We start from the raw sequence: 15,048 nt of genomic DNA on the forward strand, positions 1-15,048 counted from the left end.
TGTAAATAAATATAAAATAATCATTGTAAATAATTTTCTTATCATTTCTTATAATTAGAGGTCCCCTTTTCCTTCTACTTCCATTAAATAAATTTATCTTTTTGCACCATTCTTACACAAGTCTGACAACATAACGGATAATCCTTGTCAGGACTACGGAACTCTAAAAAGGGTTATTCCACTCACTCTAATCTGTGATTCCACTTATCCCCATTGTTGGGGCAAGCCAATGGGGAGAGCGATAAGTAGAATAACAAAAAAAAAATGTATTCCCGTTGTCCCCAACAGGTGGACTCTGAGAAAAATCGTATCGTTAGACAAACTTTTTTTTTCCGAAAACTGATAAATAAAACCAAATAGGTAGGGTAATTGCGCTGGTTTTCCGTCCAGCTCCTGTTTTCGTCCATTTGACCGACTTGCCACAAACAAATACGGAAAATTAGAATACAAACCTAACTTTCCGTGCAAGTTTGGACTTGTTACAATCTATAATATCTAAGTAACAGTTCTGCCAGCATGAAAATGTAATTTGATAAGTAATAACTCCAAAAAAATCTACGGAAGTTGCTGCTGCACACAGGTGAATGGAAAACGTCGTCAAGTTAGAAAAAAAACGTGCTGGTAGGGAACTTTCATGGTATGTTTAATTACTGTTTTAGCTACTTTATGTAAATGTTTTTGGCACGTATGTCTAATTATTAGCATAATAAACACTATTTTAAGGGTTTATTAAAGCTTTTGTATAGAAATTTTAGATAATTAAGTGGACTAATACTAGCATAACAATTTTGCAAGATTTTGGTTTTCGTCCACGTGGACGGAAACCCTGACACCTAGTTAATATTTTGAATAATCATTTTACTTCAATGGACCTACAAAATACAATGTTTTTTCTTCCAATATGATCTTTATTGCTATTACAACAAACATTTTAGTTTACGTCCACTTTTTAACAGTGATAAACCCATAAAAACCGTTAAAAATATGTGGACGAAAACAAAAAACAGCTTTAAACGTTGTTGTGTTTTCGTCCATGACGTCATGAGCAAGCACTGGGGTGGACGAAAACCAAAATTAGCTATTCCTGTAGATTAGTTTTCGTCCATTTATCCTTCGACCTATTGGAATATTTTCCTGAATTTAGGTAAGAAACTTATTTAAATCTTTTTGATATCATTTGAAAGCTAACAAAATTACCTTTCAAATGATATACCACAATCCATAGTTACTGTATTGTAGAGTTGGTTTTAAGTTAATAATTCAACTGCACCCTTTTTTCTACACAGTGGTCGAAAACTAGCGTACACTAGGACGAAAACTGATTTTTTTGGACGAAAACTAGTGAAATCGCCTCTTTTGCATAAAATATTTTTTATAAAAAAACCCGTGGTATTTACTTATTGTCATATAATATTAACGTAAAGTAGACTATGTAAGGACTAAAACGACATATGATACATATGAGTAAGGGTATTTTAAAATATTTATTTCGCATCACAAAGTTGGCAACTCCGATAATTGGACGAAAACTAACGCACTTACCCTACAAGCAAAATAGCTTTATTTGTCACAATGTCCTATCTAGACTTAAATTATAATTACGATTAAATTAAAGCTTATTTATTACCCTAATAAAATACCTTTTTGGCTTATAAAAAGTTTATACATAAGTACCTATCCACCATCAAATGACAAAAAAATACCTACATTATCACAATTTCTCTCCCTGATACATTTACCAGGCTAGGTAGTTTATTTTAGACTAAGAGCTGGTGAACTTTATTAGCTCTTAGTCTATTTAATCTTTGTTGCACGTCGTCATCATCATTTCAGCCACAGGACGTCCACTACTGAACATAGGCCTCCCCCAATGATTTCCACAATGACCGGTTGGTGGCGGCCTGCACATCCAGCCCCTTCCTGCTGCCTTTATGAGGTCGTCGGTCCACCTTGTGGGTGGACGTCCTACGTTGTTGCACGTGAAATAATAAAATGACGTATAAGGACTAAATCCGCCACTGAGTAGTAAGTCTCCGGATGATTAGTCTATTTTATGGAGGGTTTTAATTATTACCTCAATTAATTTACCAAAGTCTAACGAAAAATAATAATCGACACGATGAGTGAATTTATCGATTTAACGACTAAAAATTGATACACGACTATTGAAAGTAACATTGACTGTTATACGAATAAACAGTGTGTAGTAGTAGACAAGGCCACATTAAAATAAGTATAACGAATTTTCACGAATGCAATTTTGTTTTTCTCAAAACCATTGATTTATTCGATTTTTTGTTAACAATCTTACTTCTTTTCGTAGAAGGTAGTGCTTTTTTTGGAGTTTTCCCCTTTTTCATTAGTTGTCATTTAGATTTCAACAGGGTTTTCAAAATCGAATCATCATTTGAATCGTCATCATCATCATATTTACTAGTTTCTTCATCATCAACTTCAAACGCTTCCTCTTGATCAGATTCTTCCGAGGAGCCATCCGTTGACAACGGATTTACTAACGTCTTTTGCGATGAGCACTGTGAGCTCTCCGGACTGAGCTGGATATCTATAAAAGCTGTTTCAGGTTTGCCTTTTTTAGTTTCCGTTGAAATTTTTCTTTTGGCCTTCTTTTTTACGATTGGTTCCCTTGAAATTTTCCTTTTAGTAGCTGAATTTAGTATGTCTAATCTAGAAATCGGTGGATTTTCTTTTATTTCACTAGTTTTGTTCGGTGAGACCCATGGTTCCGGTCTAGGTGTTTCTGTAGGAGTCACCACCTTGGAATCGAAGTTAAGACTCTCAGTTTTACCTAAGAACAGCACCTCTGATATCACTTTCTCCGCTACCTTCCTTTGGAACGGGGTCATTTCATCCAACTGCTTTCCAACGTACACTGCGAATGGGTTTGTGTCTAGACTACGAGTCTCTCTTATCGTTAGATCCCCTTTTTGCAGCGAGCGTTTCAATTCCTCTGTGTAATACTGTTTCTGTTTTTCTAATTCGTTTTCTTGTGATTGCTTCACTTGAGAGGAAGACTGGTATTTCTGAAAAAATAAACATTAAAATAAAATTAAATGGTGTCTAATAATATGTTACGAAAAATTATCAGTGTGAAAAATCATTTGATAGTTGCTTTTAAATTCCTAAACCATAAGTTTCCCGTATGGTTTCGAGAGAAAAATGATTGCTTAAGCATGAGTATAGGTTTTTAGTCGGCCCATAGTTTGGTCAGCTTTCAATTTGTATGAAGAGTCGGTCGAAACCAAATTAATACATGTTCATACTGATTAACAGCCCAACCCAACTATCAGCCGACTAAAAGTCTGTGGGGCATTTTAAAATGTCATAGGTACTTAAAAGTCTGTGGTCTGCGGGGCGTTTTAAAATGTCATAGATACTTAAAAGTCTATGGTCTGCGGGGCGTTTTAAAATGTCATAGATACTTAAAAGTCTATGGTCTGCGGGGCGTTTTAAAATGTCATAGATACTTAAAAGTCTATGGTCTGCGGGGCGTTTTAAAATGTCATAGGTACTTAAAAGTCTGTGGTCTGCGGGGCGTTTTAAAATGTCATAGGTACTCACATCATCAACTATCACCATGTACACATCGTCCGACTGGGAGTCTTCAGAGATCTCATATTTTCTATCGCTCAAGAAATCCAGCAGCTTGAAATACCAGAGGCTTGGTTCGTGAACATCCTCTTCCGATTTGCTCTGTTGAAGTGATTTTCTCACCTGAAAAGGACGGAAAAATAGTTGATAGCATTTAAATCGTAGTTTTGATACAAAAAAATGTAATTTAATAATAATAATAAGTAAAATGTTTATGGAATGATTAAAATAGTGGATGGCCAACATTAACCAATGACACACTTGTGTTCTAAAAATAGAAGTTAGTAATTTTTTACTAACCAAAATATTATTTTGTCCTAACAATATTTTAGACAGTTTTTTAGATAAATACTTACAATGTTATAAACTAATTTTGCTTGTTATGAAAATAATAAAACTTTAATTCAGTTTTTAAATAAAATTAACTTGGTACTTACATTATCTTCCAACTGAACATTGTAAGCAAAAGACAACAGAAATAAGTATAATTAACAACAAGTGTTCATAATTTAACAATCACGTTATTAATTAACAATCGTTTTAAATCAAAATAATGGTCGGGTTGAATTTTCGTAAATTCCCGCCAAAAATATTGGACTTTGGAGGTTAAGTTTTCAAAGGTCATATTCTTGATTTGACCTTGGGGGCCACCTCATGACATCTAAACAAGCTGAAGACATGACCTGTCATCTACGCCTATCCTTTTCACTTCCCATGCTAATGAGTGAGACATACGATATCGAATTCGTTTTTCTAGGACAATAAAAAACTAAAAAAAAAAACTTTACCTTCTTCAGCTCCCTTTTGTAACCATTTCTCAAATTGTCAATCTTGCGTTTAACTGAATAAATATTGGCATCAGGATCAATTTCCTTAAGTTTTTCAAGTAACATTCCCCATGCCAAGTTTTTTTTCTTGACAAATCTGTAATCCTCAGACCTCATGTCCCACAAGCATGGTAGATTACGATACAATTCAATTAGTTCTTTAACCACACGTCGTTCGTCTATTTCACTAACCATTTTGATTATAAAAATTACAAAATTTAACCTCAAAATGAACACCAAATTGGCCGTCAGACGTAGACTGACGACGCCATCGTCGACCACGGTCGGTCGGGCTCAGCAACTACCTTGCTGGGGGCGCCACTTCCACGCAAATCTGTCAAATTCAAGCCTTAATTTTGTAGTACCAGTTTTCTCCACGTTCATTGAAATCGTTGTATTCGGTTACGTTTCGTTTCCTATGCACAGTGGGTCAGTGGGTGATGAGTGATCATGAAAGATTTCCACAATGACCGCGGTTCTTCGAAAATTTATTTTTCGACCTCAAAGACTGAAAACCTCTTTCACGTGACGTCAAACCAGCGTCAAAAAACTAAAATTTGCAATGTGAGATGAAAAAGGATTGCTAAAATCTCAGGCTAAAATTTAAAAAAATCAACATGGAAGAGGAATTTGAAAAGCTGAAAAAACAGGGCAAAAACGATGTCGAACATCTAGTTCAATGGATGAAAGATTGTAAGTTTGTTATCGAATACGTGGGCGGTACCGAGGAGTGGTAAAGCTGCCCCCTGTATTTATAAGTAGGCCTCTACTTTAGCCCCATATATCATCTCAGCTCTCATACTTCGTCGCTTCAGCCACAGCCTGGACGTCCATAGGCCTCCCGTAATGACTTCCAGAGCGCCTTCCTGCTACCTTTAGGAGGTCTGTCCATCTTGTGGGTTGACCGCGTCGCACACTGGATCGAGCCCATACAAAGCGTTGGACATCGCTTCCTTACTCAGTGTTTTTAAAATAAAATGAGATTGCGTCAACGTAGTAACTTCAAATTTTTACAGTGTAAGGTTGACAAGTTTATCTTTCTAATGTGATAGATTTTACTTATTAGATGGCAATTAATATAAGTGAAAAAAATTCTTAAAATATAGTGATGAAAAACTTGTATTTATTGTTCAATTAAAAGCAAATACTCACTCATTTTGGTCTGTTTCCATATTTAAAGAGTAACATAGTCTAACAATACTCTAAAGGACAATGTTCGTTCTCCATACATTGTTCGCCTAAGAACCAACAATTTTGACATATTACTACCCGAAAGCGAAATAATACGATTCTGTGTGTAAGAACAATGATTCCTGATGGACACTTGCCATAAAATTAATGATTAAGAATATTAAATCACAGCGATTTTATAATATGTCGTTTATGACAACATGGCGTCTAATGTATTGTGTGAATGTATGAACACCGATTCGCGAAAAATGTTTTGTATTGTCGTCACGCCGAGTCGCAGCCAAATAGTATAAAATAATAGAACAAGTTTTAGAAATACAACTCGGCATTCCACTTTTATAATATGCCCACATATTGCACGTAAATAAACAACATGAATCGTAGGTTGTTTCCACCCTTGTCATCTGACACATGAAATAAACTCCTATTGTATTATAGATATCGAAGCCGAATCGTATATAATAATAGAATGGGTTTTGGAGATCACTCGGGGTTCCACTTTTATAAAATACCTACATATATTGCATAAAAATAACACGAATCATGAGTTTTCTTTTCACCATTTACATCTGACACGAGATAACAAACTCCTATCTCTATGACTACCGTCGTAGTCTATGCCAAAGACTACAATATTTTAAGCAAGAAGTTTCAAACCTTAGCGGCTACGGTAACCCCTGGGCCACATACATCGTGATAACATTCGGTCGACACTGGAACGAAGTCTTGCGATTATGCAAAAAAGCATCGTATTCTAGTGCGGCTATATCACGTTCAACCGGGGTTTTAATTCGACTAAAGTCCTGACTAAAGACTGGAAGAAAATACGCCGCATTGTATGAGCACTTCGTGTTCGTTAAAGCGGCTTCAGATCTAGAGCCCACATAGTTTTCTTTCCAATAATATCCGCAAGTAGCGCTGCATGATCTTTACAACAAAAACGGCAATAGTTATTAAGGTGCCAAAATTATATGATTACTTTGGCACGGTATTATACACGTTCGAAGATTTGTCATTTTCATTCATTTCATCATCATCATCATCATTTCAGCCACAGGACGTCCACTACTGAACATAGGCCTCCCCCAATGACTTCCACATCGCACGGTTGGTAGCGGCCTGCATCCAGCGCCTTCCCGCTACCTTTATCAGGTCGTCGGTCCACCTTGTGGTGGGTTGACATTGCAGAATATGACTTTTGATAGGTTCATCATAGAATTCGGCGGGGATATCCTCACGGAGGAAGTTCGTAAAAGGGCGGAACAAGATCTTATAATAATGCAAGGCCGAAGTTGTAACTCGCGTGATCCTACGTGTAATCCGGCGAGTATGCAATAAATAGTAATGTCTGGTAAATAGTGGTAATACGTATCGTTCGTTCGTTCGTTTCAGCCGAAAAGACGTCCACTGCTGGACAAAGGCCTCCCCCAAGGATTTCCACGAAGACCGATCCTGCACCGCTCGCATACAGGCACCTCCCGCGACCTTCACCAGATCGTCGGTCCACCTAGTGGGAGGCCTGCCCACGCTACGTCTTTCGGCTCGTGGTCGCCACTCAAGAACTTTCCTGCCCCAGCGGCCATCAGCTCTACGAGCTATGTGCCCCGCCCCGTCTATGTCTATATGCGCTACGATTACAGGGTATCATTTTGCATAGTCGCAAGACTTCACTCCGCTGCTGTCAAATCAATGTCGCATAATGTTATCGCAATGTGTGTGGCCCTTGGCCAAATCACAGAAGCCTATGCGAAGAAAGAGCACTTGAATGACAATGAAAATCAGGGTTACCATTTTATAAGATCTCCTCACTATTGAGGGTAACAAAGTAACATTAATAATCTAGCCATTAATTACATTTATTACCTATACGAGAAAGTAAAGCAACATGCGGTTTTATTTTAATTTGTAAAATATTTGGAACAGTTTGTTCCAAGTTTAGTTTTACAACAGTATTGCTGTTTCAGCTGTCACTGTGAAGCTTTGGGAAAATAAATAAATACAAAAAATATTAACATAAATGTTTATTTAAGTTTTTATGTTCATTATCATAATATGCCAATTTAAGTTACACTGTGTGACAGTCTTTGACACTAAACAAACTCTTCAGCTTAATAATACCTACCTACAGGGCGTTTTTATAGTTACTCTTGCTGATGAAACAAGAAGGGTTGATTCTACTACTGAAATACAACTACTTTTCTTACAGGACCAATATCAAATTCTCAAAAAAATTCACATCCTCGTGATGGTGATAATTTCTATGGAGAGGTTTTTTTTTATATTCGGTCTCTTGGGATAAGTTATTCCATTTGAGCAGTAGAATTAATCCTTTTTATTTGATCACATATAAAAATAACACAAGTGTGTGTGTTTAGGAAAACTTCTTCTTTGGTATGGTATCACTACGGAGTTATAATGTCGGCAACTCTGTATCACTGACTTGTAACTTTCAAACAGTATGAATAATAAGGGCACCACATTGGTTTTCTTTCTGAAAAAAGGCTTTCACTTTTAGTACTAACCCTTTAGCACTATTTCATTGAAATAAAAATACAATAAACGCACAGAAGACTGAAATTGAGTCAACTGACGTGACATTTATAATTTGTTGACATTATGACAGTTTGACAAGACTAGGGATTGAAAAAGTTTTAATTGAAAAAGTAAAATGACAATTTATTAAAACGATTCACAAGGATATAATCGATTAAAAATATTTATAAAATGTTCTGATACTTGCCTGTAGCGATTATCCAATCCTGGTTTCTACTGAAAAACTACTTCGTGGCAAGATTTTAATAAAATAATAAAATCTTTATCTTCTCTTTCACAATCTATAAAAGTTCATTTGGTCTATTATTAATGTGCTACGAATGAGGGTTTTCGCGATTGAAAAATCCGCGAGATGGCAATACGTAGACGCGAGGTCCAAATGCTGCATGATTGGTGGATATCTGTCAATGTCATGTCAAAAATAACCAAACATGCAGCATTTGGACCTCACGTCTACGTATTGCCATCTGGCGGATTTTTCAATCGCGAAAACCCTCATTGGCATAGATTATGAGAGACTGGCAACTATACTAGGTTGATATATGTTCCTCACACTTCAACTGGCATTGGATTCAACATCGGATTCTGACACTTTTACAGTTATGATACCATGAATATCAGTTTATGGTCCTAATTATTTTTATTTTATTTACGACCTTCGACCAGTTGGACACTTTAGATAGCTTCTTGTAATAGTGTCAATATTTTTTTAGCTTTTAACGCAAATCTAGTCTTCAAAGCAGTTTAACGATTTATTTTATTTTCAAAATCGATATTTTATTGTCTATGATGGCCGCAGGAACATCACTATACATGGACTCCCAGCAATAAAGTACGGTAATGCCTCGTACAGATTTTATCGGCAAAAATTATGGAACTTGATAGGTTTTAGACCATGCCACGCACCAAAACGTCCGGAAGTTGTAATAGTATTATAGAATAAACGTTAAAAGACTTATTTATTTAATTTTTCGATGCTTAAGTGTCCATTAGAACGAAAGGGTGCTTAATGTATTAAAAAAAATAGAAAATAATTATGATGGGTTAATGTTTTTGGGCGGTTTTTTAGGCGGTTTCTGACAATGTCCTTTATTCTCATTAAGTGTTAAAATTATTAAAGAAATATTTTTGTAAACGCCTGATTTTTCATTGCACACAATCACTTTGTTCGATTTTGTCGAGCTTGATTTCATATTCTGTTAACTGTTAGATAACAATACTATAAATTTATTCTCATTAAGTGTTAAAATTATGAAAGAAATGTTTTTGCAAACGCCTGATTTTTCATTGCACACAATCACTTTGTTCGATTTTGTCGAGCTTGATTTTATATTCTGTTAGCTGTTAGATACATACTAATGCAATTTTATAGGGACTTAGCGGACTACAAAACTGACTCCAATCAACAGATTGCCTAAGTCAATCTACGTTTGTAGCTAAAAACTGGTTCTCATTATAATGACACTACTTCTTCTTGCGACAAACAGTGTCAATGAAATTATTGTTTTTTTTTATAGTTATCTGATAAATAAAATGTGTAACTCAGTACCTACCTAACACAATCATAAATTAAGAAAAAAATACATACAAAATGTATGTATGGTATGTACTAAATTCAACGACAATCTTTTGAGATGATGACAATATGATTTTTTTACTATATCTGTTTTATAGTATTTCTTTATGTTCATAAAGTATTAACTACGTTAGAACTTACCTCTGTTTATCTGAAGAGAGTGTATGCGAAAACAGCTCTAGTATCCTAGCTAAAGAACTAGCGCGATCTTTCATCGTGGTTTTTAATAATGCATACAAATCTCTATTTGACTTGAGGTTTTTCATTTTAATGAGTATTTTTACTGAATTGCACACGATAAACAACTCATAAACCAAAATAAACATCTTTGGTTTACCTGACATTATTTTAGTGTAACGAATTTTACCTAAGTTAATTTTGCTATGCGGAAAAATGAGGCGCTTTTATTTAGTTTTTTGTGATTTTCTCGAAAAGATGGGATGAATAAGGGTCTAAAAACTGAGTAATAATATCGCCCACGTTGTCATCTATCATCTCTCATTCATGGTTTGTTAAAGATCGCCCAAGATGTCAACTAAAACACGCAGTTTTCATTTAAAAAAATACCTTTTAAAAATACGTCAAAATAGCCAAGCTAGAAGTTTTTTAGGCACTCATTTTAACACACAGATTAAGATAAAGGTATAAGCTAATACATTAATAAGTAATAACATAAAACCAGTGAACGAAATTGGATAAATTGACAATACAAACAGAAGTCAGAAAATCCATGATTTTGACTTTGTTCACTTTACGGTCGCACCACATAACTATGATAGTAGATCATGACTTGATATTAGTGATATTTGATAGAATGAAGTCTCATCTTTCAATTTATATGCAAATCAATCTTGTTTTAAGTAGTTGCATTTAAAGCACCATGTCCAACACCTTGTATGGGCTCGATCCACCGTGCGTCGCTTCGCGGGTGCCCTCTCAGACGCATAACATTTTTCATCATAATTTAGTTTGGCATAACAGTATTTGCATAAAGTTTTTTCGCATAATCTTTGATATGCATAGATTTCTAAATGCATAATCATTTCTTAGGCATAATAATAACTTTCTCTAATTTTCAATACCATAATTTAAATAATCATAAATGTAAAGAACATAATTTTTATATTCCTAAAGTTTGTTTTTAATAAAATACGATAAACATAATGTAATTATTTATAAAATTTAAAGTCATAAATATTGTCTACAGGGTGTTAGGTAAATGGGTATATGAGCCGACACTAGCCCATGTTAACATGGGCATATAAATGGTATGGTGAAGTCAGAAATTTGATATTATCATTTTATTTTTTTTAATTTTCATACAAAATATTTTTTATAAAATCCGATTTGTATGAAAATTAAAATAATTAAAATAAAGATATCAATTTTCTGACTTCACCATACCATTTATATGACCATGTTAACATGGGCTAGTGTCGGCTCATATACCCATTTACCTTACACCCTGTATAAGAGCAACCAACATTGAAGAGTAAATTATTATGTATTTGTGATGTTGCGAACGATCCTCCTTCCACCTTTATACTCTTTCGGCCTGTAGATTTGTAAAAACTAAATTCTCTGTGTCATTGTCTTGTTGTTCTTAATTTTTGACCTGTCTCTTAGAAAACTTAAGCTCGTGAAAATACATTCTGTTTGATCTCAAATCCCTCTTATCTATTATAACGCACATATTATACAGTCCACATTTCTTTTACAACAATAAGCTTGCCTGATCTGGAATTATGTAGATCCCGACTGGCCGTAGTCTCTTCCACGTGGTACTAGTCTGCCCTATACTAGAGTGTAATTTAAAAGCCGGAGGCGCGTAGGGAGTGCGGTCCTCGCTCGCTGTAACATATATCCGGCAGCCGTGCGAGCTGGAGCGGCTGAGGCTGGTCGCCGAAGGCGACCAGCAAGCCGAAGCTGCGGAAGCGAGCATGGCATGCCGGGTATATGTTACGCCAGAGCGGAAGGACCGCACTTCCCGCAGCGCCGGAGATAAGGCAATCCTAATGCTTGCTTGCATGCTTGCTTGTTTGCATGCTTGCATGCTTGCTTGCTTGCATCCTTGCTTGCATGCATGCTTCCTTGCTGCTTGCTTGCATGCTTGCTTGCTTGCATAATTGCTTGCATCCTTGCTTGCATGCTTGCTGCTTGATTGCATGCTTGCTGCTTGCTTGCTTGCTGCTTGCTTGCATGCTTGCTGCTTGCTTGCATGCTTGTTTGCATGCATGCTTGTCTATTTATATTTGTTAACATTATAGTATTTTGTATATTATGAATGGTAATATTTATGGCATTGGTTTAGATGCCAATAAATGTTATGCCTAGAAATCGTTATTAAAAAAACGAGAATACAGAAAAAATATATACTAAAATATTATTATCATAAAAGTGGTTATGGCAAAAAAAAATATGCCTTATCATTTATTCTGTATGAACGTTATGCGAAATGATGAGTATGCCAAAAAACTTTATGCACTGTTAAATTATGATAATATTTTTTATGCAACCGAATATGGACCCTCGCTTCGCTATGTCTGAAAGCAAAAGTATTAAAATACTTACCCCTTAATACTACAAGGATCTTTGGGTTTTCAGCGAAGATCATAGACAACACGAAGGAAGCGGAGGAGAAGGCGCGACGCCTGTTCGACGACGCCGCCAACAAGCAAAGCGTGGAGCTGTCCAAGTTCAAGCAGGCTTTGGAGAAGCTGGCTGTGCAGCAGGTATGCGGTTTCAAATGCCCATAGGGACTCGTTTGGTCGTTCCAGCTAGTGGACGTCCACTGGACAAAGGCTTCTTCAAGGATTTCCATAGCAACCAGTCCTGCGCTGTCCGCGCCGCGTCTAGGCGCTTTGCACGTCCTCACTAGATTAGGGCCGACACACGGTTTTCGTTTCGTTTTCCAGTATGGTGCAACCTAATTTTCGTGCCTTTACTGTTGCAACTTTGTTAAAGCTTTACGAATTCAAACTTAATTTGGTTTTCAGAGAAAGAGCGTAGAAGATCTGGCTAAGACACTGGCGGAGCAGGGGCCCCAGATGCTCAACAAGCTGAAGGCAGGCGCGGACGCTTTCATGGAGGCTTTGAAGAAATAAACTTTAAATTGATTGAAATTTTAACTTTGTTGTTTTATTTTATGAAAACTCGAGAAGATTATTAGTCTAATTTTATAAACTATCTATCGTGGAATAAGTCCTATCATCTAATAATCGTCACCGCGTGTCGCGTTAAATAAAGGCTGTCCGCCATAAAGTAGGTGTCCCGGGGTGCGTGGAATCATTGAATCGGCCCGCCGCGCGCCGTTGCTGGCCATGAAACTTTTAAACTTCATTAGAGGCTATAGGTTTGAAAATAAAAATATCTCCAAAAATACTTTGTATCGCCTGAACATATTGCAACAGCAATGTTATGTAAAAAATACTTTTGCTCGTTACATTCTGTCAGGCGTTTGTTGTTTGGCTTGTTGCACAGTTTGTGATTCTGATGATAATGTGGTTGAAACCTCGATTTAAAAGTTATTAAAAAAAAACACAATATCACTTTGGCCTTTTGTCATGTCTATTGACATTTTTATGTAAATAAAACAAAATAAACAAGTTTTTGGTAAAATTACAACACATAATGGATGAGGCATTCGAAAAATTAAAGAAAGAAGGAAAAACTGACGTTGAGAGTTTAATAAAATGGTTGAAAGACTGTAAGCACTTTTGAATTAATCACTTAGTCATCATCATCAGGTCCATGATCAGGTCATTAAAAGTCTCCACTGCAGGAACACACGGAACACGCTTGTATCAAGCTTACCAGAGGCATATGGAAATCTACACTCCACGCTGGCACACGGGTTATGGCAGTCCTGGATCTGTCAATAGGCCGTATTGGCCGCGGCCTAGGGGCGCCAGATTTCAGATGACGCTTACTCGATTTCAGAAGATAAAATTAAATAAAGATCCAACCCCACCCTAGCCTACGGGCGGCAAAACTGTAAATCCGCCACTGGGTTATGGAGGCAAATAATATCTTACACTAAATTACTACTTACTTACTTCATTATGTTTGTTTTTCTTTACAAACTTTTGCAACACTTATCCACCACTTTACACCACCGCAATCTAATTTAAAAGCAACGCCATCTCTTGGCCACTAAACATAACAAATTCTAACCATAACCTAGCAATGCTTTTAGCGAAGATCATAGAAGACGCGAAAGCAGCGGAGGAGAAGGCACGCGCACTGTTCACGGACTGCGCGAACAAACAAGCAGTGGAGCTGGACAAGTTTAAGGAGGCTGTTGGGAAAATAGCTGATGAACAAGTAAGATATTGCATAATCATCAGCTCATGTAGTCTCCCTCCACTACAGGAGAACAGGTCAGATACCTTAGTCTCCATTTCCCTTCTATGATCTGAGGTCTCCATTGTAGAATGACGAACTTTGCTAAGTTACCAGAGGCAAAAGGAAGGATTGGCTCCCCACGCTAGCCCGATAGGTTCGGGAGGCCTGATGATTTTCGTATATTTCTCTTATGTAGGACTGCCTGACACTCTAGTCAAGTCTTCACCGCACCGCACCGTGTGGCTTTTTTTATTACACAAAAATATTATTAGTAATTTGTTATTACACAATTTACTAATACTCCCGTCAACCCCTCGTGCTAAGCTAAATATGCTTGTATCACGAGTGAGCTCACCACACCACAATAGTCGAGCAGCGGCGGGGATCGAACCCGCGTTCCCCGGATCACGAGTCGGCCAGTCCGACCCCTTCACCGTTCGGCTATCGTGGCTTCGCTTGTCACTAAGGGTGTCGACATCGGACTGACTGCCTATATTTTGAGACAAATTATTATTTACGTCGTTTTAAAAATCACTCATAAAAGTCGGTATTTCCAGAAAAAGAATGTAGAAGACTTCACGAAGACGCTGGCGGAGCAGGGACCCAAACTGCTAAGCGCGCTGCAAGCGGGCGCCAGCGCCTTCAAGGACGCCATGACGAAGAAGTGACTTGGAATAAACCTCTATACTGGGAGACAATTGGTTTCATTTCCATATCGGTCAAGTACAGTGTACACTATGCCAAGACGTAATAGTGTGAACACCATCTCGGTTACTTACTCCTTTCCCCGCTCGTGCGTCGGCCATTCTTCTGTGCCGACTAGCGCTTCGACTTGGACAATATTCCGCATAGTGTGTACTTGCGCCAATCGCTTAATGCCGGAATTTATATTTGTATAAGGTTTTGTGTCACTCTTGACGCATCAGAACGGAATAGAACATTATGCGA

The 15,048-nt window shown here is 37.0% G+C and overlaps 3 protein-coding genes and 1 long non-coding RNA gene across 7 annotated transcripts in view; 3 read left to right on the forward strand and 1 right to left on the reverse strand.

The window, feature by feature from the left end:
• Positions 1 to 15,048, forward strand: part of LOC135085706 (uncharacterized) — a 463,562-nt gene that overhangs the window by 331,338 nt on the left and 117,176 nt on the right. The gene's annotated exons all lie outside the window — the stretch shown is intronic.
• Positions 1,545 to 4,719, reverse strand: LOC135085761 (uncharacterized). Of its 2 annotated transcripts, none has more exons than XM_063980562.1 (3): positions 4,398 to 4,719; positions 3,580 to 3,732; positions 1,545 to 3,041 (listed from the first exon to the last, which is right to left on the reverse strand). In XM_063980562.1, exons 1-3 carry the CDS (start codon positions 4,629 to 4,631, stop codon positions 2,367 to 2,369), a joined length of 1,062 nt encoding a protein of 353 aa, XP_063836632.1. In that variant the 5' UTR covers positions 4,632 to 4,719; the 3' UTR covers positions 1,545 to 2,366. The 2 variants fall into 2 exon arrangements, with proteins under 2 accessions (XP_063836632.1, XP_063836633.1); XM_063980563.1 differs by having other exon boundaries at positions 3,580 to 3,727; positions 4,393 to 4,719.
• LOC135085653 (uncharacterized) lies at positions 4,971 to 12,878 on the forward strand. The gene is made up of 3 exons (XM_063980419.1): positions 4,971 to 5,129; positions 12,361 to 12,488; positions 12,753 to 12,878. The coding sequence occupies exons 1-3, from the start codon at positions 5,054 to 5,056 to the stop codon at positions 12,858 to 12,860; spliced, it is 312 nt and encodes a 103-aa protein (XP_063836489.1). The 5' UTR covers positions 4,971 to 5,053; the 3' UTR covers positions 12,861 to 12,878.
• Positions 13,311 to 14,792, forward strand: LOC135085746 (uncharacterized). Of its 2 annotated transcripts, none has more exons than XM_063980544.1 (3): positions 13,311 to 13,462; positions 13,940 to 14,079; positions 14,658 to 14,792. In XM_063980544.1, the coding sequence occupies exons 1-3, from the start codon at positions 13,387 to 13,389 to the stop codon at positions 14,766 to 14,768; spliced, it is 327 nt and encodes a 108-aa protein (XP_063836614.1). In that variant the 5' UTR covers positions 13,311 to 13,386; the 3' UTR covers positions 14,769 to 14,792. The 2 variants fall into 2 exon arrangements, with proteins under 2 accessions (XP_063836614.1, XP_063836615.1); XM_063980545.1 differs by having other exon boundaries at positions 13,952 to 14,079.

This window comes from Ostrinia nubilalis, chromosome 29 (assembly GCF_963855985.1).
Source record: "Ostrinia nubilalis chromosome 29, ilOstNubi1.1, whole genome shotgun sequence".
Lineage (NCBI taxonomy): Eukaryota > Metazoa > Arthropoda > Insecta > Lepidoptera > Crambidae > Ostrinia > Ostrinia nubilalis.